This window comes from Lagenorhynchus albirostris, chromosome 7 (assembly GCF_949774975.1).
Source record: "Lagenorhynchus albirostris chromosome 7, mLagAlb1.1, whole genome shotgun sequence".
Lineage (NCBI taxonomy): Eukaryota > Metazoa > Chordata > Mammalia > Artiodactyla > Delphinidae > Lagenorhynchus > Lagenorhynchus albirostris.
Window position 1 is genome coordinate 6621038 of NC_083101.1, and position 22292 is coordinate 6643329.

Sequence of the window (22292 nt, forward strand, 5' to 3'; positions counted from 1 at the left end):
AGGAGGAAACAGTTGTGTGTTTCAGGGTGAGATAATACCCTTTCGATTGTGGTTTTATTATTATTATATATGCAATCATGTCTCCTGTTTTCAAGTATCTGGAGTGGGGTTCAGAAATGCATCCGTCACTGTTTACAGTGGATCCAGCTGACAGCAGAAAAATCTAGCTTGAGATCAAAGGAACACTGGTATTTTCTGACTTTTACAAAGTTATCTGTTTCTTTTCATTGTGAAAGAAAGAACAATTTCTATTACTTTCAGCACTTAAGTATTAAATATGAAATGGACCCAGCCTTATTGTTTGTATTGCGTCTTCTTATACCAACGCTAGGTAATGTGTTCAGAGTCTGGGGGTTGGGCAGCTCAAAAGCAAAATTCAATCACTGAGAGGGGTTTCCTCATTTAGTTTAAGAGAGGTGGACAGGCTCCAGTCGCTGAGCTGTCAGGTATGGCCCACCTGTCACATTTTTCCTGAGGTAGTTACACAGGTTGTGACGAGGAAAGAACAGGTCGGTTGACTCCTGGGCTGATTTAAAGCAGGTATTGTGTGATTAGAGAAGTGTGGCTTTGGAGTCAGATCTGAGCCCTGCTCACAGCTTCCTTAAATCGTTGGACAAATCCGTTTGCCTCGGAGCCTGTTTTCTCATCTGTAAACTAGATTTTCTTCTCGCTTTTTTTCCCCTTCACTCGAATGAATGCAAGGTCACTGAAGGCAGGAATCACGTGTGCCTCGTTTTCTTCTTGAATCCCCAGGATCGAGTCCATAGGCGATCCTCAAAATTATGAATGAATGAGTGGAAGTATCGTTACCTGGGAGAGACCCGACCAGCACTACCTTATCCAGGTGATGAAGGTCAGCATCAACAGTCATAAATCATGTTGACTGTATGTTCCTTTGATAGCACTTTATCTCTGTAAAGTATATTCCTCCCCAAAACCCGTAACTCCAGTCTAATCATAAGGAGAGCATCAGACAAATTCCAGTAGTTGGGGATCCTACAGAAGATTTGACCAGTACTCCCCCCAAACTCTCAAGGTCATCAAAGCCAAGGAAAGTTTGAGAAACAGCCACAGCCCAGGGGAGCTAAGGAGACATGACAACTAAATATAATGTGGCATCTTGGATGGGATCCCGGATCACAAATAGGACGTTAGGTAAAACCTAAGGAAATATGAAGAAACTTTAGTTAGTTACAATCTAGCAATATAAGTTCATTAATTTTAACAAATGTAACATACTAATGTAAGATGTTAATAATAGGGGAAACTGTGCGGGCGGAGGTGTGGTAATAAGGAACCTCTCTGTACTGTCCTGTCAACTTTTCTATAAATGTAAAACTGTTCCCAAAAATGTTTTATTAAAAACAAAATTGGGCCCCTCCAGCGGCCCCAGCGCCCAAAGCAGGCAAGGGCCGTGCCCCTCACAAAGATGGCGGCCGCCGGCGTCGGAGGAGGTCCGCCCGCTACAAAGATAGCGGCCCCGGCGGGAGGGACCGGAAGTGCAGTCTGGCGGTAGCGCCGGTCTGCGGTAGGCGTGAGAACGCGCGGGACGGCGCGGGTCCGGGCATGAAGCTGGGCCGGGCCGCACTGGGCCTGGTGCTGCTGGCGCCGTTGGCGGTGCGGGCGGTGGAGCCCATCAGCCTGACACTGGCCCTGGCCGGCGTCCTCACCGGCTACATCTCCTACCCGCGCCTCTACTGCCTGTTCGCCGAGTGCTGCAGCCAGAAGCAGAGCCTCAGCCGGGACGGTAGGATGGGGAAGGGGCTGGGGGCTGTGGGCTGGTGCTAGGGCTGGGGCGGGGGTCAGAGGCTGGGGTCCAGGAAGCCCGGAAGCCCGGGCAGCGCTGAGGCCGGCGGGGGCTGGGCCCGGAACCGGAGTGCGGGATGGGGCCTGGCTCCTGGGCCACGGCCACAGGCAGACCGGACTTTGGTCGGAGAGCTGCGGAGGCCAGCTGCTGTTTGGGCACCTTCGCTCAGAAACTGGGAGTGTGGACGATTGGAAACTAACTCCAGAGAGTTTTTACTCCTTCCTCGTCGGAGACAGGAAGGCTGGTGGGCACTCTTCCGGCGCGGAGCAGTGGGGGCCGAACCGCCACCCTTTTCCTGCCGGGCGTGGGGTGGGAGGGACCGAGCGGGGATGAGGGGCTCACGCTGGTGGCGGAGGCACTGGAGCCAAGGGTCTCTTCAGGAAGGAGGGCTCGGGAACGGGCAGGATTAGCAGACAGAGGGCCTGCTGGACCCGCCGGTCACCTGGGCCAAGTGCTTACGTACATCCGCGTCTCACTAGACGCTTGAAGAGCTTAGCGGGCTTTGCTGGCTTTCACATGAGCCTGTAAACTGGGCTGCATTTTGCCACGTGTGTCCCCCTCCTCCCCGCCTGACTGGCTTTGTTTTTCCCAGCGCTGCAGAAGGATCTGGACAGCAAGCTCTTTGGACAGCATCTTGCAAAGAAAGTCATCTTAAATGCTGTGTCTGGCTTCATAAGCAACCCGAAGCCCAAGAAACCTCTAACCCTCTCCCTACACGGGTGGACGGGCACCGGCAAAAATTTTCTCAGCAAGATCATCGCAGAGAATATTTACGAGGGTGGTCTGAACAGTGACTACGTCCACCTGTTTGTGGCCACACTGCACTTCCCTCACATCTCCGACATCACCCTGTATAAGGCAAGGGCCAGATTTCGGGATCCTTCCTGGGTGATGCTGGGTTTGGGGTTTCTTTGCTGGGGAACGGGATTTGGAAATTTGTGTTGAAATGAGTGAGCCCTGAAAATGCATCAGTTCCCCTTTGAAAAGTGTGGAACTTACAGAGGGTTGGAGATGCAGGAAGCAATTATACCATCAAAGCTCATGGTGGTTTCTGAAAACAGGCTCAGTGTGATAGTAAGTGGGGTCATAGGATTTGAGAGATGGACATAATCAAATCCAGTTTAAAGATGGTCAAATCTGACATGTTTTATAAAAGAGGAAATGTTTCTAGGGAGGCCTAAGCCTGCTTTTACGGTTTAACTCCCTATCTAACAGTCTGGCTTGGTTGGCAGGCACACCTGGATTTGAGCCCTAAGGCTCCTTACAGCTGTGTAATTGTGGGAAGGTCACAAGACCTCCCTGAGACTCAGGTTCTTCGTCTGTCAAATGGCAGTTGTGAGGATTTCTTGAGCTCTGTGTGTCAAGTATGTAACGTGATGCCTGGCACATAAGCGTTCAAATCAATGTTAACTGTTGCCTTTTTTAATCCTCACTTGTGCGAACACATTTTTCCCTTTGGCTTGGGAGAGCATCAGGGTCACCGACTGTCCAGGAGTTTCTGGGATGTGGGACTTTCAGTGCTACAACTGAGAAAGTTCCAGGCAAATAGAGATGAGTTAGTCATCCTAGTTAGCATTCTGTCTTCACTGTTTAATAGCTGTGTGACTTTGAGCAAGTTACTTAACCTCTCTACACCTCAGTTTCCTCATCTGTGAAATAGGGAACACAGTAGCAACTACTTTGATGGGTTTTGGAAGGTCACAATAAAACACTGTATGAACAGTGCTTAGAACAGCATCTTACCTGTAGTGAGTGCTCGATACATGTTCTCTGTTGTTGTCTGTAAGTGGGAGAAGCAGAATGGGAAGACCTTGGTTGCTGGAGCCTGCCAGACATGAAGGAATCCTTGTTTAAAAGGTGGTTCGCGGGGCTTCCCTGGTGGCGCAGTGGTTGGGAGTCCGCCTGCCGATGCGGAGGACATGGGTTCGTGCCCCGGTCCGGGATGATCCCACATGCCGCGGAGCGGCTGGGCCCGTGAGCCATGGCCGCTGAACCTGCGCGTCCAGAGCCTGTGCTCCGCAACGGGAGAGGCCACAACAGCGAGAGGCCCGCGTACCGCAAGAAAAAAAAAAAAGGTGGTTCGCTTTGTGGACTCGGGCAAGTCACTTCAGCTCCCCTAAGGGTCTCGTTCTGTAAATAGAGTTTAGTCCATACCTACAGAGCAGAGTTACTGCTTAAGTTAAATATGTACCCATGGAACATTGTAACCATGGTCCGAGTAGCCAAGCAAAACGCCAAATCATAAGAAGTCAAGTCATTGTAACTTACAGATTTTTCCTCAGAAACAGATAGCTAATTCTTTCTCCTTACATCTGGGAAAGAACCGTATAGAACCATAGTTCAAATTTCTGATGTAAAGAGTCCTTTCTCCTTCTTATCTTGATTGTTTAATATAAGAAATACCTAAATATGTTCTTAGGGAATGTTCCACTTAAGCAAATTTATTTCAGCAACCTCCAGGCATTGTTCCAGAAACTCAAGAGTGTTGCCTCACCACAGTCATCCCCAAGTGTGTGTGCTCTGGAGTTCTCCTCACTTCCCCCATTGGAAAGTTAGAGCCCCTTCTCCAGGCTGATCTAAGGACTGAATGAGAAAAGAGGTTACTTGGTCTCTGCCTTCTTCCAAGAAGGCTGGTGTACACAGGATACGGATTAACATTGCCATTTTGATGACAAAGGCCCAGCAACTCAGTGACACAGCATCGACGTGACATGTTGCAGGACAAGAATTACAATCAGAGTGTGGGGCCTTGGAATCAGGCAGGGTGGGATTCAGATCTTAGCTCTGTCTCATACTAATTTTGTAATCTTGGGCAAATGTTGTAATCTCAGTTGACTATGCTCTCTGTGCTTCAGTTTCCTCATCTGTACAATGGGTATGATAATGCCCACCATGTGGCGTTGTGGTGAGAAACAGAAGAGCTTATATAAAGTTCTTAGCACAGTGGGGAGCACACAGGAAGCAGTCCGTAAATGCAGCCTTCGTAGAGGCGTTTGTAGCGTTAATAATGCTCACTTTGGTGGTGTCGCTCGCACTTCTGAGCATCTGTATTGGCTCTTCCCCCTTGTCACTCAGGATCAGTTACAGTCGTGGATTCGCGGCAACGTGAGTGCCTGTGCGAGGTCCGTCTTCATATTTGATGAGATGGACAAGATGCATGCTGGCCTCATAGATGCCATCAAGCCTTACCTAGACTATTATGACAACTTGGATGGGGTCTCCTATCAGAAAGCCATCTTCATATTTCTCAGGTAAAGTCGGGGCTGGGACATGGTTTGAAGAGCTCTGAACCCCAGCCTGGGGGCTTCAGGGGAAAAACACCAGTCCTTATTCACTAGAATTCTTTTGCAGCAATGCTGGAGCAGAAAGGATCACAGACGTGGCTTTAGATTTCTGGAGAAGTGGAAAGCAGAGGGAAGAGATCAAGCTCAGAGATATGGAGCATGCCTTGTCTGTGTCGGCCTTCAATAACAAGAACAGTAAGTGGGGGGACTTCCCTGGGGGTCCAGTGGTTAAGACTCCGTACTTCCAATGCAGAGGCCGTGGGTTCGATCCCTGGTTGGGGAACCAAGACCCCACATGCAGTGCAGTGCGGCCAAAAAAAAAAAAACAACAGTAAGCGAGGCCATCCATTCCCAGCACAACATCCCCCTGCTTCATGATCCCGCACCCCTAAGTTTTAAATTGACGACCTCACCATCACCTGGGGGCTGGTTAGAAATACCAATTCTCAGTCCCTTCCCCAGGCCTACTGAGTCCCAATTCCTGAGGGAATCTGTGTTAACAAACTCCAGGTGACTTTTACACATACACAAGTTTGGGAGATGCTGTTTTAAAGAAATAGGGACATTGTTGATCATCAAGATCTTGAAAATTCGTTTCCTGGTTTTTTCAGGCAAATCATTTTCCCTTGTGAAAGCGGGTGGTGGAACAAGGAAGGCTGCTGGGGAGCCTCTGATGGAGGAGATGGGCCCGTTAGGTCCCTTTCTTTCTGCACATTAACCTAGAACCCTGAGGGTCTGTGCCCGAGAGTGACAGCCAAGCAGTGGTTGGGCCCCTGTTCTGTACTGGGCACTGTGTGAAACTCTCTACCTGCATGTTTCCTTTAACCTCCATAATACCCTCCTGGGGTAGAAACTATTATTGTCCTCATTTTATAGATGAGGACACTGAGGCTCAGAGAGAGAGAGCCCCTTGCCCAAGGACACACAGCCTATTAGGTGTCTCTGTTCCAGAGCGTGAGCTTTCACTACCAAGCTCATTGCTTTGCCAGTGACCTGACACATTCCCTTTTGGCCTTGAACCCTTGGATGTGGAAAGACAGCATGTTGGAGACTCACTCACTGGGTCAGGTCCGTGAGCCCTGTGGGTTGATTGCTACCATTTGCTCAGGTTCGTTCCTGAAACTGTAAATCAGAAGGTCTCCTCTGAAACAGACTCGCCGAGAAATTCGTAGCACTTCCGAGTTACGTGAACAGTAATGGGGTATTTTATGTCAATTCATGCAAGTGGAATGTTAACGGTGAAAGACAAAATATTTTGTAGTATGTTGAGTAGATTCTTGGCATGCCAGAAGTATGAACACATGCAGTAGAAGTCCCAGCCCTGGAACACCACAGCAAGTGGTGCTGGCCTAGAACCCACGCTGCAGGTTCCAGAGGGTTCCAGAGGATGAGCTTCGGATCTGGGCAGGCCTGGCTCAGCCACGTCCTGACTCCGGCCTTAGGCAGATGGCTGAACTCTTTCATTCGTTCACTCAACGTATTTGTTGAGCACCTACTAGATGTCAGGCACTGGTCCAAGAACTGGGGACACAGCAGTGAGCCAAAATAGAAATCCTTACTCTCTATCCTAATGATAACAAGTAAGGAAACGTGTCAGATGCTGGGACCCATGTCTACGTAGAGGTAGAGATTTATCTTCCCCTTTTCCCGCAATAGGGAAAAAGTAAACCAATAAATAGGGGTTGGGGGGTGTGAGACGGGGGTGAGCTGCAGTTTTATTTATTTTTAAATTTTTTAAATTAATTAATTAATTAATCTTTGGCTGTGTTGGGTCTTCGTTGCTATGCACAGGCTTTCTCTAGTTGCGGTGAGCGGGGGCTACTCTTCGTTGCGGTGCGAGGGCTTCTCACTGCGGTGGCTTCTCTTGTTGCAGAGCATGGGCTCTAGGCGCATGGGCTTCAGTAAGTTGTGGCGCGTGGGCTTCAGTAGTTGTGGCACGTGGGCTTCAGTAGTTGTGGCTCGCGGGCTCTAGAGCACAGGCTCAGTAGTTGTAGCGCATGGGCTTAGTGGCTCCGTGGCATGTGGGATCTTCCCAGACCAGGGGTCGAACCTGTGTCCCCTGCACTGACAGGCAGATTCTTAACCACTGCGCCACCACGGAAGTCCCTGCAGTTTTAAATACAGTGGTCAGGGAAGGCTTACTGTGAGGGTGACATCTGGGCTGACCTGAGGAGTGAGGGAGCCATGTGGACACGGGAGGGAAAAGCATTCCATGGGAGGGAACAGCACACGCGAGAGCCCTGAGGCAGGAGTGTGCCTGGGCCAGGATGAACGCAGGGGACAGGAGGTCAGATGAGAGGTGGAGCTTGGGGTGGGGTGCAGATTGTGGAAGGCCTGGGGAACCACAGGAGGGCCTTGGGCTTGGCTCCAACTGGAAGACAGAGCCCCTGGAGGGTTTTGAGCAGACAGTTCCCTGATTGGACCTAGTTTTAACAGGACCACCTGGCTGCCGGGTGGAGAACAGACTGAAGGCAGCAGGGACGGGGAGGCCAGCGAGGAGTGGCTGCAACAACCTGGGGGGAGATGCTGACGGCTCAGCCCAGCGTGGCAGCCGTGGGGGAGGTGGGACAGGGTCTGACTGGGATGTATTTTGAAGGTGGAAACAATAAGATTTCCTAAGGGACTGTGTGTGGGAATGAGAGAGACGAATCGAGAATCTGGCCTGAGCACTTGGCAGGGTGGCACTGCCGTTTAGGGGACGACCTGCAGGAGGAGGAGGATTGCAGAGAGCGTGGGAGATGAAGAGGGGCGCGTCTGGCAAGGGATGACTCGTCTGAAGGCAGAGATGCAGAGCAGGCGGCTGACGTTCCAGTGCAGTTCCGGGGCGGGGTGTCAGGCAGAGGGTGCAGACTGCGGAGTGGTCGCTCGCTGGTCGGTTGGTGGTTTGTAAAGTCACTCAGTCCGCCTGAGCACCCTTCGGGGCCTCTGTGTGGCGGGTCCTTGTCGTCCTGACTCCCTGGCCGATTAGCTTTCTGCTCTCCTTGCCTGATGGCCCCAGCTCAGTGCTCACAGGCCCTGGCACTACCCGGGATCGTCTGTTTACTGGGTGGCCAGTCCACGTCTGCCTGGCTCTGCTCCCTCCCCTGCCTCGGGCCTCCGGCGCACCCGGCACAGGGCAGGCCTGCCGGCAACGAGCTGGCCAGGGCCGTCCGGCTCGCCGCTGCTCCGCTGCTGCTTGGCGCTCCGTGTGCGGCTTTCCCACGGCCGCAGACCCCACCGCCTCCAGGCAGTCAGATGTTTATTGAGCACCAGTTGTGTGCAAAGCACCGTTGGGCAAGAAAAGAATAAACCCCAGGTGTGCTTGATGGTAAGAAGAGTGTATTTGGTCTTCATCCGTGTTTTCTGGTACAGAGCTCCTAACACCCGTGGAGTTTCAAAGTGATGAGAGCCATAATGGTGTCTTTGCTATTCCTAGCAAACCCCTTTCAACCACATCAGAGTTTGTGTTAATAAGGTGACTTTTGGAAAATACCAGGGTGGGGGGTGGCTTCCAGGGGAACCAGCCCTTGATTGGAGGGTTGGAACTTTCAGTCTCCAGCCCTTGTAGCCCTCCCAGGAGGGAAGAGGGGCTGAAGGTTGAATCAGTCGCCAATGGCCAGTGATGTAATCAACCGTGCCTATGTAAAGAATTTTCCATAAAACCCCTAAAGGACAGGGTTTGGAGAGCTTCCAGGTTGGTGAGCACGTGGCGAGCTGGGGCGAGTGATGCGCTCAGAAGTCATGGACGGGTCACGCCCCTTCCCACATACTTTGCCCTGTGCATCTCTTCCAGCTGGCTGTTTCTGAGTTATATCCTTTTATAATCAACCGGTAATCTAGGAAGAAAATGTTTCTCTGAGTTTCTGTGAGCTGCTCTAGCAAATTAATTGAACCCAAGGAGGGGGTCATTGGAACCTCAGAAGCACAGGTGACAACCCGAACTTTTGGTTGGTGGCTGAAGGAAGGGACGGTCTTGTGGGGCTGCGTCCTTAACCTGTGGGATCTGACGGAGTCTCCAGGTAGAGAGTGTCAGAATTGAGCTGAAAGCAGGTGGGCTCAGAGAACCGCTTGGTGGTGTGGGGGAAAAATACAGGATGGACTTGGTGTCAGAGGCAGACCAGGGTTAAGGCACAGAGGTGAAGCGGCAAGGCGGAAGGGAAACCGTCCTCATGCAGAAACGCTGAGTGTGGTCCAATGGGTGCTGCGTCGTCTCCGAAGGGGAAGTGGGAGGGTCAAGAGGCCGGGAATCTCAGAGGACCTGAGACTGGGCAGAGGCAGGCCTCATCCAGGGAAAGTGCGAGCCCTGTGGCCGTAACAGAGCGCTGTCTTCACACATTACTGAGGATTCTAGCTTTTGGTCCCGCAAACACTCTGGAGGGTTGGGACATGCCGGCAGCCGCAGTGGGTCTCTACCCTGTTGCTAATCCCAGCTGCCGGAACCCCAGCCAGTCGCAAATTTCCAAGATTCCAGAGTGCTGGTCCTTCCCTGCGGACTCTTCTCACCTTTCACTTTCTGTGAACCTGCTCCCTTTCCTACTCAGCCTGCCTGCTTGCTTGTTCCAGGGTGCGTGGTGAGCCCCTTTCCCACTTCAGATCCTTTTTTTTTTCATATCTAAAGATTTTAATAAATGCATAGGAAGGGCACCCGCCTGAGATCTTAGCGGTCACACCTCGAGAGGCCTCCCACTTCCTCCCTCTGCCTCAGTGGGCAGAGGCTGCCCACTGCAGCATCACCCTGCCCTTGGCTCTCACAGGAGCATCACCGCTTGTGGTTGCCCTGGGTGAGCTCACTGGCTAGTCTGCTCGTTAGGCCGTGAGCCCCATGAGAGCAGGTGCGGGGCTCCACCTCATGGCTGACACCAGCAGATGTGTGTGGACAGGTGGGCAGGTGGGTGGACAGTGGATGAACAGCACCTTTTTCTTTTCCCCAGGTGGCTTCTGGCACAGCAGCTTAATTGACCGAAATCTCATTGACTATTTTGTTCCCTTCCTCCCCCTGGAATATAAACACCTAAAAATGTGCATCCGGGTCGAAATGCAGACCCGAGGCTACGAAGTTGACGAGGACATTGTAAGCAGAGTGGCCGAGGAGATGACATTTTTCCCCAAAGAGGAGAGAGTTTTCTCTGACAAAGGCTGCAAAACTGTGTTCACCAAGTTAGATTATTACTACGATGACTGACAGCACCAGAGATGTCGCTTCCCGCATCCCCGCTCTGGTCCCGGAAGAGGAGTAAAATGAATTATTCTGGTGTGACAGGACAGGCGTTTTCCTGGGCGTTATTTTCATCGGGCAGGGCCTGCGGGCCGTCGGTGACGCATGACAGGTGGAAACAGCCCCAGAGCCTGCAGAAGCGGGAGCAGCCAGCCCCCAGCCCACCTGTGCCAGGCCTCATGGTTTTGTAAAAATCATGTTTTAATTTCAGGTGTTTCTGTTTCAAGGAGGGATGAATCAGTTTTACTGAAAATGTGATTATTTTATTTAAAATGGTTTTTAACATTATGAAGAAACTTTTCAGACTCTTAAGTTGTTGGCTTTGTGTGTGTTTTTAAGTTCCTGTCATTGCAACATACACTGTGATGTCTTTACTTCTAAAAAGCCTGAGTCCTCAGCCTGTCTTCTGTAGGATGGTGTCACTGTACTGGGGACGGAGGCTCTAGCAGCGAGCCGATCTGTCCCAGGATGACCATCGCAAGGGCAGTTAAGTGTTTATAGAAGGACAAGTGTGTAAGGGGACACACTCAGGCCCATCACAGATAAGACCTAAATGTCCTCCCCAAGAATTTTCATCACAGTAGCATTGTGAACTGTGGGAATGATCTTAGTAACGTCGTGAACAATTTGTTAGAAACAGAATTTCCTCGAAAGAAAAGCATCTGCAGCTTGTCACTGGCCGGTCAGTCAGCTTTGCAAAGGCCCTTCTCTGCTTTCCATTCCTAAGTGAGCCACACGCTCTGTACCAGGTTTTGCCATATTTTCTTAAAACCTTCCTCACTGATTACTAAGTTTCATTGTTTTATCAGAATTCCCCAAACCTCTAGGAAAGCTCAGCTGCCCCCCAGGATGCTGAGAACAGTGTTTTTATTTATTAATACAAACAGCTACCATTTTACAATAAAATTGTGTATGATTTGTGAATACATTTTTTTTTAATTTAAAAAATTTTTTTTTTGGCCACATTGGGTCTTCGTTGCTGTGTGCAGGCTTTCTCTAGTTGCAGCGAGCGGGGGCTACTCGTCGTTGCGGTGTGCAGGCTTCTCATTGTGGATTCTCTTTGTTGTGAAGCACGGGCTCTAGGTATGTGGGCTTCAGTAGTTGTGGCACTCGGGCTCAGAAGTTGTGGCTCGCAGGCTCAGTAGTTGTGGCACACGGGCTTAGTTGCTTTGCAACGTGTGGGATCTTCCCGGACCAGGGCTCGAGCCTGCATCCCCTGCGTTGGTAGGCAGATTCTTTTTAAATAAAATTTATTTATTTATTCATTTATTTATTTTTAAACATTCATGTGACTTGCTTTTGTTTTTAATTAAAATGTTTTTTTTATTTTATACTTTTGGCTGCATTGGGTCTTCATTGCAGTGCGTGGGCTTCTCATTGCGGTGGCTTTTCTTGTTGTGGAACACAGACTCTAGGCGTGTGGGCTTCAGTAGTTGTGGCATGCAGGCTCAGTAGTTGTGGCTCGCAGGCTCTAGAGCACAGGCTTAGTAGCTGTGGCGCATGGGCTTAGTTGCTCCGCAGCATGTGGGATCTTCCCGGACCAGGGCTCAAACCCGTGTCCCCTGCATTGGCAGGCAGAGTCTTAACCACTGCACCACCAGGGAAGTCCCTAAGCTGTGAATTTAGACCTAACTGTGCAGCCCAGGCTGGAATGGAGGGGAGTGTGACATGGACTCCGAGGACCTTGGCAGCTCCGGCTCCTTGCTCAGCTGCCCATGGGGTCACACTCCGTCAAGGGGGGCCCTGGAGCTCCCGACACTCAGCTGTGGAGTTCATTCAAGTCTACAGACATACCTCCCGCTGAGAAGCCGGTCAGGAGTACAGAGCAGTGTCGGAACATAAACACGCCTTGTTTTGTGCAACACACCTATGTGCCTACGAGGGCTGCTGTGGGATATGAGCATCTGCACAGTGCTTGCAGGGGCAGTTATTAGCAGGCACAGAAGACGGGTTGGACCCCTCTGCCTCATGGCTACCCACCTGCCCAGGCCCCCTAAGGCAGCACTGAACGTAGGAAGGTGCTTGATGTTGACCTGAAGCTGGCCTGTTGTCACGGCCCGGGATTAGGGCTAACCATTCATCTGAAAATGGCAGCCCAGCACCTGGGAGTCCCTAAGTAGGGAACACAGGGGTCCCCTGATGCCCCTTGGAAAGTTCAGTCTTTGAGACGAGGCAGCATGGGGTGAAGCAGAAGAGACGTTAGCCTGAGACCCAGACAGAGAAGGGCAGCCTCACGGGATGAACACCTCCAACTGGGAAATTACAGGAGTGGGTGACGTGATGGAGAAGAGGGTCTCAGCTTTCTAGAAAGGGCTCCATCCTCAGTCCTGGGAAGAGTTGGGTGTTAACAAATCACTGTCAAAAATAAGAGCCCAGGTTAAGAGATTAAGCTGAAATCTGGTTAACACAACAAGGATTTCATTATTTACCGCTTCAGGGCAGGCAGGACCAGGCAAGTAGGTTTCCTGGTCTGAGCTCGGCCTTGCTCAGGTTCAGAATGGCAGCCGTGAGTCACGTTTGAGTGCCTCAGTTTCCTTCCTATGTTAATTTTAGGAGAATATATTTCTTAGGAAGACGACCAGCTCTTTCTGATGATATTTTCATCCATGAAAATTCGATGGAGTAGAACCCATCATCTAATCCAATTTAACTTTGTATTTGTTTGGGGATAACAGCCTTTAAGGTAAATTTTTTTTTAAGGTCTAATACTTCTAATTTTTTTTTTTTTTTTTTTTTTATTTTTGGCTGCGTCGGGTCTTTAGTTCCAGCGTGCGGGCTTCTCTCTGATTGTGGCACGTGGGCTTAGTTGTCCTGCGGCATGTGGGATCTTAGTTTCCCAACTAAGGATCAAACCCACGTCCCCTGCACTAGAAGGCAGATTCTCCACCACTGGACCACCAGGGAAGTCCCTAAGGTAAATACTGATTCTTTATGAGGTAAAGAATGCCAACCAGCGTGTCCAGGGTACGGTGAGCCTAAAGACACCTGAGTTATCGAAGAGCCTTTATTCTAAGCTCAGACTTTTCAGAGCTACCAAATAAACCAGGAAAAAAATCTGCAAGTGGCATCTCACGCGATAAAATTCAGGCTTTATTATTTGACATTCAGTAGGTCAATTTAAGTTCGTCTACATCTTACGTGGGGTGGGGAGACTGGGCCATGAGCAACTGTGGCCTTTTCAAGTTACAAATCAGTAACAGCAGTCCAAAGGTAACCAACATGTGTTGAGTTTATTGCATCATAACAAAAAATCTTATCTCTTCCTGACCAGACACCCAAAAGGTGACAAAAGAAACACAACTTAGCTCCAACTTGAGAACATGTACTAAAAATTTTAAGCCTCACCTTGGCTTTTTTTTTTTTTTTTTTTGCGGTATGTGGGCTTCTCACCGTTGTGGCCTCTCGCTGCGGAGCACAGGCTCCGGACGTGCAGGCTCAGCGGCCATGGCTCACGGGCCCAGCCGCTCCGCGGCATGTGGGATCCTCCCGGACCAGGGCACGAACCCGTGTCCCCTGCATTGGCAGGCGTACTCTCAACCACTGTGCCACCAGGGAAGCCCCACCTTGGCATTTTTTAAAGACTAAGTGTGATCCTCTATAAGGCATTGCCATATGGGAGGAACATTCATTCTGCCACGTCTTATATAGAAAAAAGCTGCATGTTCTCCTTACATGTCTGCAGTTGCATTGCAACTACAAGATAAAACGATTCACACTGGCTGGAGTGGAAGTTGTATTTCCCAGTGGCCAGGGCAGCCCAGCCTGACACTGCCATACAGGGTATCCTTCTCAGATGACACCAGGATGAGGCGCAACCTTACGAGTATCTGATACAGGAATAAGCAATTATTCCTTCCCATGTTTTAAAATGAGCAATGTCCCATATTTCTATTATCTAAGATTCAGAAGTAAGAACATTATAAAAAATATACATATCCTGGAAAACTCGAGCACTTCTAGTGTCCAATACTTCCACTTTGGCAACGAGAACCTGCAAGCTGACCGTTCAGTCGGCACATGTCATCCGTGGAGAATGACTGTCCTACGGATTTCAAATGGTTCTGTGCAGTCAAGTGAGAGACTGACCCACGTGTAAACTGTAACAGACAAACATCTCACCGTGGGAACCAAGGACTCAAAGCCAACAGTCGCGTTCTGATCCGACTCTAGGGATGTTGTGGCTGGGGGTACATCTAGCCGGGGCTGAAGTTAAGGAGTAGAGGTGATACAAGGAAGGCTGCGATAAGTCCAAGTGAGAGTTGGGAGAAGGAATTCCATCACCAGGGCTGTCAGCAGCAAAGCCACGGACAGACGGAGAGGTCCTGCCCGTCCCGCCTGGCTGCAGGGCCCTGGCGTGGAGCCCCCATGCCACACACAGGCGGTTCCCCCAGCTGCGTGCTCGGCCTGTGGGCCCAGGTCCTCCCACACGACACTGTGCCTGAAGGTGCCACCGATTTTACCTGAAAATACTTCAAGTCAGTGAACGCGCTCTGTGAAGAAAAAGAACTAGAGGAGAAGAATGTTTCTGGCAGGTGAAAACCCAGTGCTCCCCAGACTGCAGCGGCGCCCTCGAACTCCTTCAGTTCAGCTTCTGAGGTGTGGGTACCGTTGGGTCAGAAAGAGTCCTTGGTCTCACTCACACAGCTGTTTTCAAGGCACTTCTGTCATTCTGTCAAGGTCAGTTAAGTGGTAGTGGCAGGGGAGGGGAGGGACTTCAAAAGTTCATCTTCAACCACAATGAACAGCTGGGTTGCTGTGCTGTTGCAAAATGACAAGTACCCTTAACAGATGAGCATTTCAAAAATCAGCCCTTAGAACCTTCCAGATCCCCCAAGTCCACAGGTGCAAATGTGCAAACCCTGAAGAGGTCTTCAAAGTGCTTGGAAAGGCCAGGCCCCGAGTTCCCTGGGTTCCCAGCCGCGTCTCACCCCAACTGGATAAGTGTTCAGTGAAAATCCAGCCGTGACTGCACAGTTTTGCAGCCCTTGTCTGAATAGATTTTCTCGTCTTTAGGGAAAAACGTCATTTCCTCTGCCACTCTGGTGACGACATCTTCGTCGATGGCAGAGCCGCGGGCCTTCATTTCTGCCCGCACGCACATCTTCACGTGGCTATACTCCAGGGGCAGGAAGGGGATGAAGTAGTCGATGAGGTTTCTGTCTATCAGTCCGCTGTGCCACAGGCCACCTGGGAAACAAGGCACAGCTGGGTCTCTCGCCTGTTACTGTCCCTGTCACCCGGCCAAGCTCGCTGCTCTAACAGGGCCCAGCACATTCTTCACGTCTCTAGCCCCCAAGATGCTCTTTCGGTCAAGCCTCATGTAAGGATCGGTTGGCTACCCCTGCTAACTAGCTTGTAGAATAGAATGCCCTCCGAAAAAGTCCCTACTTCAACCAAGGCACGGAGGCGAGCGGATGCTGTGGTTTCGTGAAAGGCTTAAAGAGACACGCGGTGACTGCGGGCAGGGGGAGGGCTCCTCGCCAGGGGCACTCACTGTGTTTGTTATTGAAGACTCCGACAGACAGCGCGGGCTCCAGGTCCTTAAGCTGGATGCCTTCCCTCCTTTTCCCTGCCCGCCAAAAGTCAAGGGCCGTCTTAGTTATGAGGTCCCCGCCTGCATTGCTGAGTTTGCCAAAGAAACAAAGATTAAAATCACACGTTAAGACTTCTCTGTCTATGACATATAGACACGACTATACATGAAATAGATAACTAATAAGAACCTACTGTATAGCACAGGAGCTCTACTCAATACTCTGTAATGACCTATACGGGAAAAGAATCTAAAAAAGAGGGGATATATGTATACGTAAAACTGATTCACTTTGCTATACAGCAGAAACTAACACAACGTTGTAAATCAACTATACTCCAATAAAAATTAGCTAAAAAAAAGACTTCTCTCTCTAATCAGGAAACATACCTGCTCTAAGTTTATTCTTTTTTTTTCAGTTTCTATGCAGCTTTTTTTTTTTTTAATGTGGACCATTTTTAAAGTCTTTATTGAATTTGTTACAATACTGCTTCTGTTTTCTTATGTTTTGGTGTTTTGGCCACGAGGCATGTGGGATCTTAGCTCTCCGATCAGGGATCGAACCCGCACCCCGTGCATTGGAAGGTGAAATCTTAACCACTGGACCGCCAGGGAGGTCCCTATACAGCTTGTTTCAAAGTCAAATATAGGGCTTCCCTGGTGGCGCAGTGGTTGAGAGTCCGCCTGCCAATGCAGGGGACGCGCGTTCGTGCCCCAGTCCGGGAAGATCCCACATGCCGCGGAGCGGCTGGGCCCGTGAGCCGCGGCCGCGGAGCCTGCGCGTCTGGAGCCTGTGCTCTGCAACGGGAGAGGCCTCAACAGTGAGAGGCCTGCGTACCGCAAAACAAAAAAAAAAGTCAACTATATAAGCCAGTCTATATGTATTAAAGGGTTGTAATGACGTCTTACAAATGTCACATATCAGGAAACACTGAGTTTTCTAATATGGAATCAGATTGTGATATTTCTCTAAGGTTTATTCTCAACCAAGGAATATTTACTAAGTGCTACTAGACAAAAAAAAATAGCACCTGCCCTTAGGAACTGAAAATCTTTTTCAGAACTCGGCATGTCATGCTACAACTTTTCTTTTTTTTTTAATATATATTTATTTTTGGTTGCGTTGGGTCTTCGTTGCTGTGCGTGGGCTTCTCATTGCGGTGGCTTCTCTTGTTGCGGAGCATGGGCTCTAGGCGCACGGGCTTCAGTAGCTGTGGTTCGAAGGCTCTAGAGCACAGGCTCAGTAGTTGTGGCTTCAGTAGCTGTGGTTCGAAGGCTCTAGGGCACAGGCTCAGTAGTTGTGGCTTCAGTAGCTGTGGTTCGAAGGCTCTAGGGCACAGGCTCAGTAGTTGTGGCGCACGGGCTTAGTTGCTCCGCGGCATGTGGGGTCTTCCCGGACCAGGGCTCGAATCCGTGTCCCCTGCATTGGCAGGTGGATTCTTAACCACTGCGCCACCAGGGAAGCCCGCTACCACTTTTTATAACCCTCAGAGGCAACATGAGCAAGTAATGAAATTACCTGTTATCTACTATTTCCTTCATTCGTTTCCCCCTTCCCCTGCCCTGTGCCGTGCTGACACCAGCAACCCCAAAGTAAAAGAAGTCCGTAAGTCACTTTTGCCAGGCTGGCACTTTTGTCCCTGGGACCTGCTGAGGTTGCCGGGACCTCCTTCTAGCCCGGGCGGAATGAAGGGCTGTGTGCCCTCGGAGAAACACCTCCCACTGACCTGAGGAAGATGAAGATGGCCTTCCGGTAAGACACACCGTCAATCTGCTCGTAGTAATCTAGGAATGGCTTGATTGCGTCAATGACCCCCGGGTGCAACTTATCCATCTCGTCAAATATGAACACGGAGCTCGCACATGCACTCACGTTACCCCGAATCCACCTCTGTAACTGGTCCTAGACCAACCATAAGAGAAGAAATAGGATGCAGGGACTCAAAAGATATGTCCGGGGGAGCAGAAGCGCTCCACTGTGCCTCATACTCAGGAAGGTGAAAAATCAGAGCTCTCTGGGGTTTAACAAAGAAAAATCGCACCCTAACCTCCACTCACTGTCTGAGAGCTTTTCCAAAACTTCATCTATAAGAAGTGGAAACCGGCAGAGAGATAGGTGCTAAAATGCAAATAAGTGTTTTCCTAACTCAAATGACGTGCCAAATGTGACTTCTTAAAGGTATCGGGGTCTAAGATACATGAATATTGATCATTTCACTGTTAACCAACCCGTAATTTTCATCTCCCTGTGGCTGGGGATCTCACGTTAATTTTACCAGACATACTGAGGCATAAGAAACTAGGCTAAGACCGCCACAGCATCCCGAGACCAGTGCCTTTTACTGGTGCAGTGAACAAAGGTGCTGACCTAGATGACATTTCACGAAAAGCGTTTCTTCCTGTATTTCTAGGGATTTATGACAGAATTTGGTAAATAAGAAAATCATTCTCTCTTTTTGGTAGTCTTCCCTGTCTTACAGTTTATGGGGCAAATATCCACTTTCACTTCCTCTTTCAGTTTCTATTCCTTATTTCAGTCCTCACCTAACAGTAGGAATGCGAACTTTCACAAGGACGTCCATTTAGATGAGAGCCCTACTGGATGACTTAACATAGCAACGCCAAGAATGTGGGCCAAGCTGACGCTGCATCACAGGAGCAGCCTTAAATGAAGTCGTGTCCAAGCGAATCGTGTGACCTGCTCCACTTAACCAAGGGCTGTGATGGGGATACTGAACATACTCACTGCGCAACACAGCTACCCTGCAGACTGGGAGTCAGGAGATTTGGGTCCCAGTTTCTGATTTGCACGAAAATTCTAAGGAGCGAGTCGCCTTGCCGCTCTTGCCTCCATCTTTTAATGGAAATAACATCACCTACCCAGCTGTATTATTTTGGAATCAGCGAGAAAAAAAAGTTGCAGGAGAGTTCTGCAAATGGCAAAGGGTTGCCAGGGTGGGGGAAGTGTGCAGGGGCCTGGGGCTACCGGAGTGCAAAGGAAAGAAGCAGAGGCCGGAGTCAGGGAGCAGGTCGCCCGGATGGGTCCGAGAGGCCAGGGGATGGGATAACAGAATTCCTTGCCTGGTACAGTTTTATGTGCTGCTCGTGAGGGAAGTGCAGGGTCGACACAAACAGGTGGACAAAGTTACTCTTGAGACCTTTTGGGTGAAGATTTTCAGCCACAATTTGGCTGACAAAATTCTTGCCTGTGCCGGCCCAGCCGTGTAAGGAAAGAGTCAGTGGTTTCTTGGGATTTTTGTTGTTCTTGAAGCCAGTCAGCGCCTTGAGAATCACCTCTGTGGCCAGATGCTGCCCAAAGAGCTTCTCCTCCAAATTCAGCTTGAGGGCTGCAGGAGCCAGCCCGGGAACAAGAGAGAAAAATACACATTAAACGTGCACCAGAAAAGCAGCGCTCTCCCCAGCTGGCCAAAGTGAGAGGCACAGGTTAGCAAGCGGTCCAGCAGGGTCTCTGCCAAACCCCAGGGTTAGCGCTGAGGCAGAACCACACGGGCTGCAGTCACACGACGCCACTTCCAAGGAAATGGACTAGAAAAGGAAACTAAATGTGTTCGTTCATCCAAGGATTTGGCCCTCTCTTCACTCAGCTGCTTGCTATTTCCCCAGCCACCCCTTCCGGCTTGTAAGAAAACCGAGGGCCAAATGTGGGCTTTCTGGGCAGACGCTGCACATCTGAAAACTACTTAACAGGGGTGACATGGCGCCGAAGGGCTGCTGCTTTCAGTTTCTTCTTACTGTCATCCCAAGGAATCCAAGCTTTTAGAAAGGAACTTGGGCAGAGCCCCACGATCCGGAGAATCTGTCTCCGAAGACACGGCTTCCGAGGCTGCAGTCCGGGCCGAGACCCCACCCCTCCTCCTTCCCACCCCGCCTCAGGGTAAGCGCGGGGTGCCGGGCGCTGACGCCCGCGCGGGGCTGACCCCGCGCCCCTCGAGCCCCTCCGGGGCAGACCCGCCATACCCGACGCGTTGAGCGGCTGCTCTCGGCAGCACTCGGCGAAGCGGCAGTACAGGTCCCTGTACGACAGGTAGCCGGTGAGGGCCGACGCGGCCCCGACGGCGATGCCCAAGCTGATAGGCTCGAACGCCGCCGCCACGTGGGCCGCCAGCAGCAGCCGCAGCGCCGCGGCGACCCAGAACAGCCCAGCCGGATGCATCGCCCAGCTCGCGGCCAGCCACAGACGCTGCTAGGGCCGCCCGGGCGGCCGAGCTTGGGGACGGACTTCCGATCCGTGCGTCACCTCCGCCCGCAGCCCCCCACCCCCCACCGCGGAAAGGCCTTGTTGGCGAGGGGCGTGGCTCTGCGCCACCATCTTTGTGAGAGCCACGGAAAGGGGCGGCTACCTTTTACGGTTTCTTTTTCTTAAGAGCTTCTCAGATCCTTCACACTTTGCTTTGTCATCCCTCCCTTCACTTCCCCTGGAGCTATCGTGAGCGTTTCTCAAGTCTCCCCACCCTGCCTGCCTTCCTGAAACAGTTGCAGGGTGCCCTGGGCGCCTGGCCCCAGGCTGAACCCTGGGGCTACACCAAGGCAGACGTGCCCTGGTGTGCACATCAAACCCAGAAGCGCGTTCTTTCACTGAGCATGCTGCAAGGCAGGCCCCTTGCTGGATGCTGGGAGACAGCAGGGAAGGAGACGGGGTTCCCCGCCCCCGCCTCGAGCTTCTAGGCTCTGGGGGAGGCAGTCAGTGGGCAAGGGCCAATAGTGAGCGGTCAGACAAGCACCGAGGCCATGGAGCAGGGAACGCTCTCAGTCTGAACTGAGAATTAAAGGAGTTAGACAAGCAAAAATTGATTAGTAGGATGTTCTATGCAGAGAACAGAATATGCAGGATGTGCAGTTTGGCGAACTGAAAGTATTTCACATGGTGGAGGCTGGTGAGAATGAGGATGGAGAGCTAGGCAGAGACTGGAAGGGGAAGGCCTCTGTCTGGGGGGCAATAGGGAGCCACAGAAGGTTTCACACAGTGAATGACAGGGTCAGATCAAAGATCACGATGGCTGCTGGGTTTGTCCAGGTAACGCTGGCCCAGGCTTTGCCAAAGTTGGTTGAGTTCACTCATCAGCCCGTGTATCAACAAATATTTAACAAACACTGGCTGTGTCAGATCCAGTGCCGCGTGCTGGGGATAAAGCAGGGCACAGGGGAATTCCCTGGCGGTCCAGGGTGAGGGCTCCTCGCTTGCCCTGCCGGAGCATGGGTTCCGTCCCTGGTCAGGGAACTAAGATCCGGCATGCCACAGCACAGCCAAAAACATTTTTTTAAATAAATAAATAAATAAAGCAGGGCATAGGACAGGCACAGTCTCTGCCCTCACAGAGCTGTCAGTCTAGTGAGGGAGGCAAATGGGCAAACGGACAGTTTATGACCAGCACCGTCAGTGCTGTGATGTGGGATGCACAGAGGAGGCACCTCACCCAATGGGCGGGTCGGGGAAGGCTCTCCTCCTCCATGTCTCAGTTTTGACCTGAAGCATGGGTAAAAATTACCCAAGGGGATTGGGGCAAGTGAGGAGGGGAGAGGTGAAGGCGGTCTGCATGAACGCTCCAGGCAGGGGGTAGTACGCACCTGGGAGCCCCAGGTGCTCCGGCAGCTGGATTGTGAAGACAGGAGAGACTGGAATGGCAGCCAGGGGCCGAATCATCAAGGCCTTTTGCGCCATGCTTTACCCTGGGGCCAGAAGGCCCCAGGGGGGCTTTGGGCAGTGATTGTTCAGACCACTCTGGCCCTATATTGGGGTTGGAGAGGCCAGCACTGTGGCAGGGAGACTGGGTCCAAGGCTGGGCAGTATTCCAGGAGAGAAGACAGTGGCCTGAACTGGAGCAGAGGCAGCAGGAGGGAGGAAAAGGAATCTGAGAATGGGGTGGGGGGGTGGGGTGGATGTGCCACTGTGGCTGGGGAGGCGAGGGGCCCGACGGGGAAGGAACAGGAGGAGGGCGGGCGTGGGGGGTGGTGAGGACTCTGATGAGCTTCCATTGTTCAGTGCCAACCTTCTCATTTCTTGCGGGACATTGTATTTTGTGTTACCTTTTTTTTTTTTTTTTTTTTTTGCGGTACGCGGGCCTCTCACTGTTGTGGCTTCTCCCGTTGCGGAGCACAGGCTCCGGACGCGCAGGCTCAGCGACCATGGCTCACGGGCCCAGCCGCTCCGCGGCATGTGGCATCTTCCCGCACCGGGGCACGAACCCGCGTCCCCTGCATCGGCAGGCGGACTCTCAACCGCTGCGCCGCCAGGGAAGCCCTGTGTTATCTTTAGAGTCATAAATACCAGCTACTGAGCTTTTGTAATTCCAGATCCAATGCCATCGATTCCTTCCAGCACCATGTACAATCCTTAAAGACACAGACGTTTCCTTTCAAACACTAGTGGTCTAAACAGTCTCTCCTGGTACTTCCCTGGCGGTCCAGTGGTTAAAGACTTTGCCTTCCAATGCAGGGAGTGCGGGTTCGATCCCT

At 51.2% G+C, this 22292-nt stretch overlaps 2 protein-coding genes across 3 annotated transcripts; one reads left to right on the forward strand and one right to left on the reverse strand.

Moving 5' to 3' along the window:
* Window positions 1–119: 119 nt before the first annotated feature.
* On the forward strand, window positions 120–11209 carry LOC132523280 (torsin-1A). Of its 2 annotated transcripts, XM_060154087.1 has the most exons (6): window positions 437–853; window positions 1385–1747; window positions 2400–2665; window positions 4883–5058; window positions 5159–5286; window positions 10002–11209. In XM_060154087.1, the coding sequence occupies exons 1-6, from the start codon at window positions 787–789 to the stop codon at window positions 10250–10252; spliced, it is 1251 nt and encodes a 416-aa protein (XP_060010070.1). In that variant the 5' UTR covers window positions 437–786; the 3' UTR covers window positions 10253–11209. The 2 variants fall into 2 exon arrangements, with proteins under 2 accessions (XP_060010071.1, XP_060010070.1); XM_060154088.1 differs by lacking the exons at window positions 4883–5058; window positions 5159–5286; window positions 10002–11209 and adding an exon at window positions 3665–4876 and having other exon boundaries at window positions 120–853.
* A 2151-nt stretch (window positions 11210–13360) lies between these two features.
* Window positions 13361–20056, reverse strand: LOC132523282 (torsin-1B). The gene is made up of 5 exons (XM_060154090.1): window positions 19797–20056; window positions 18900–19165; window positions 17546–17721; window positions 15780–15907; window positions 13361–15472 (listed from the first exon to the last, which is right to left on the reverse strand). Exons 1-5 carry the CDS (start codon window positions 19990–19992, stop codon window positions 15231–15233), a joined length of 1008 nt encoding a protein of 335 aa, XP_060010073.1. The 5' UTR covers window positions 19993–20056; the 3' UTR covers window positions 13361–15230.
* Between the last annotated feature and the right edge of the window lie 2236 nt (window positions 20057–22292).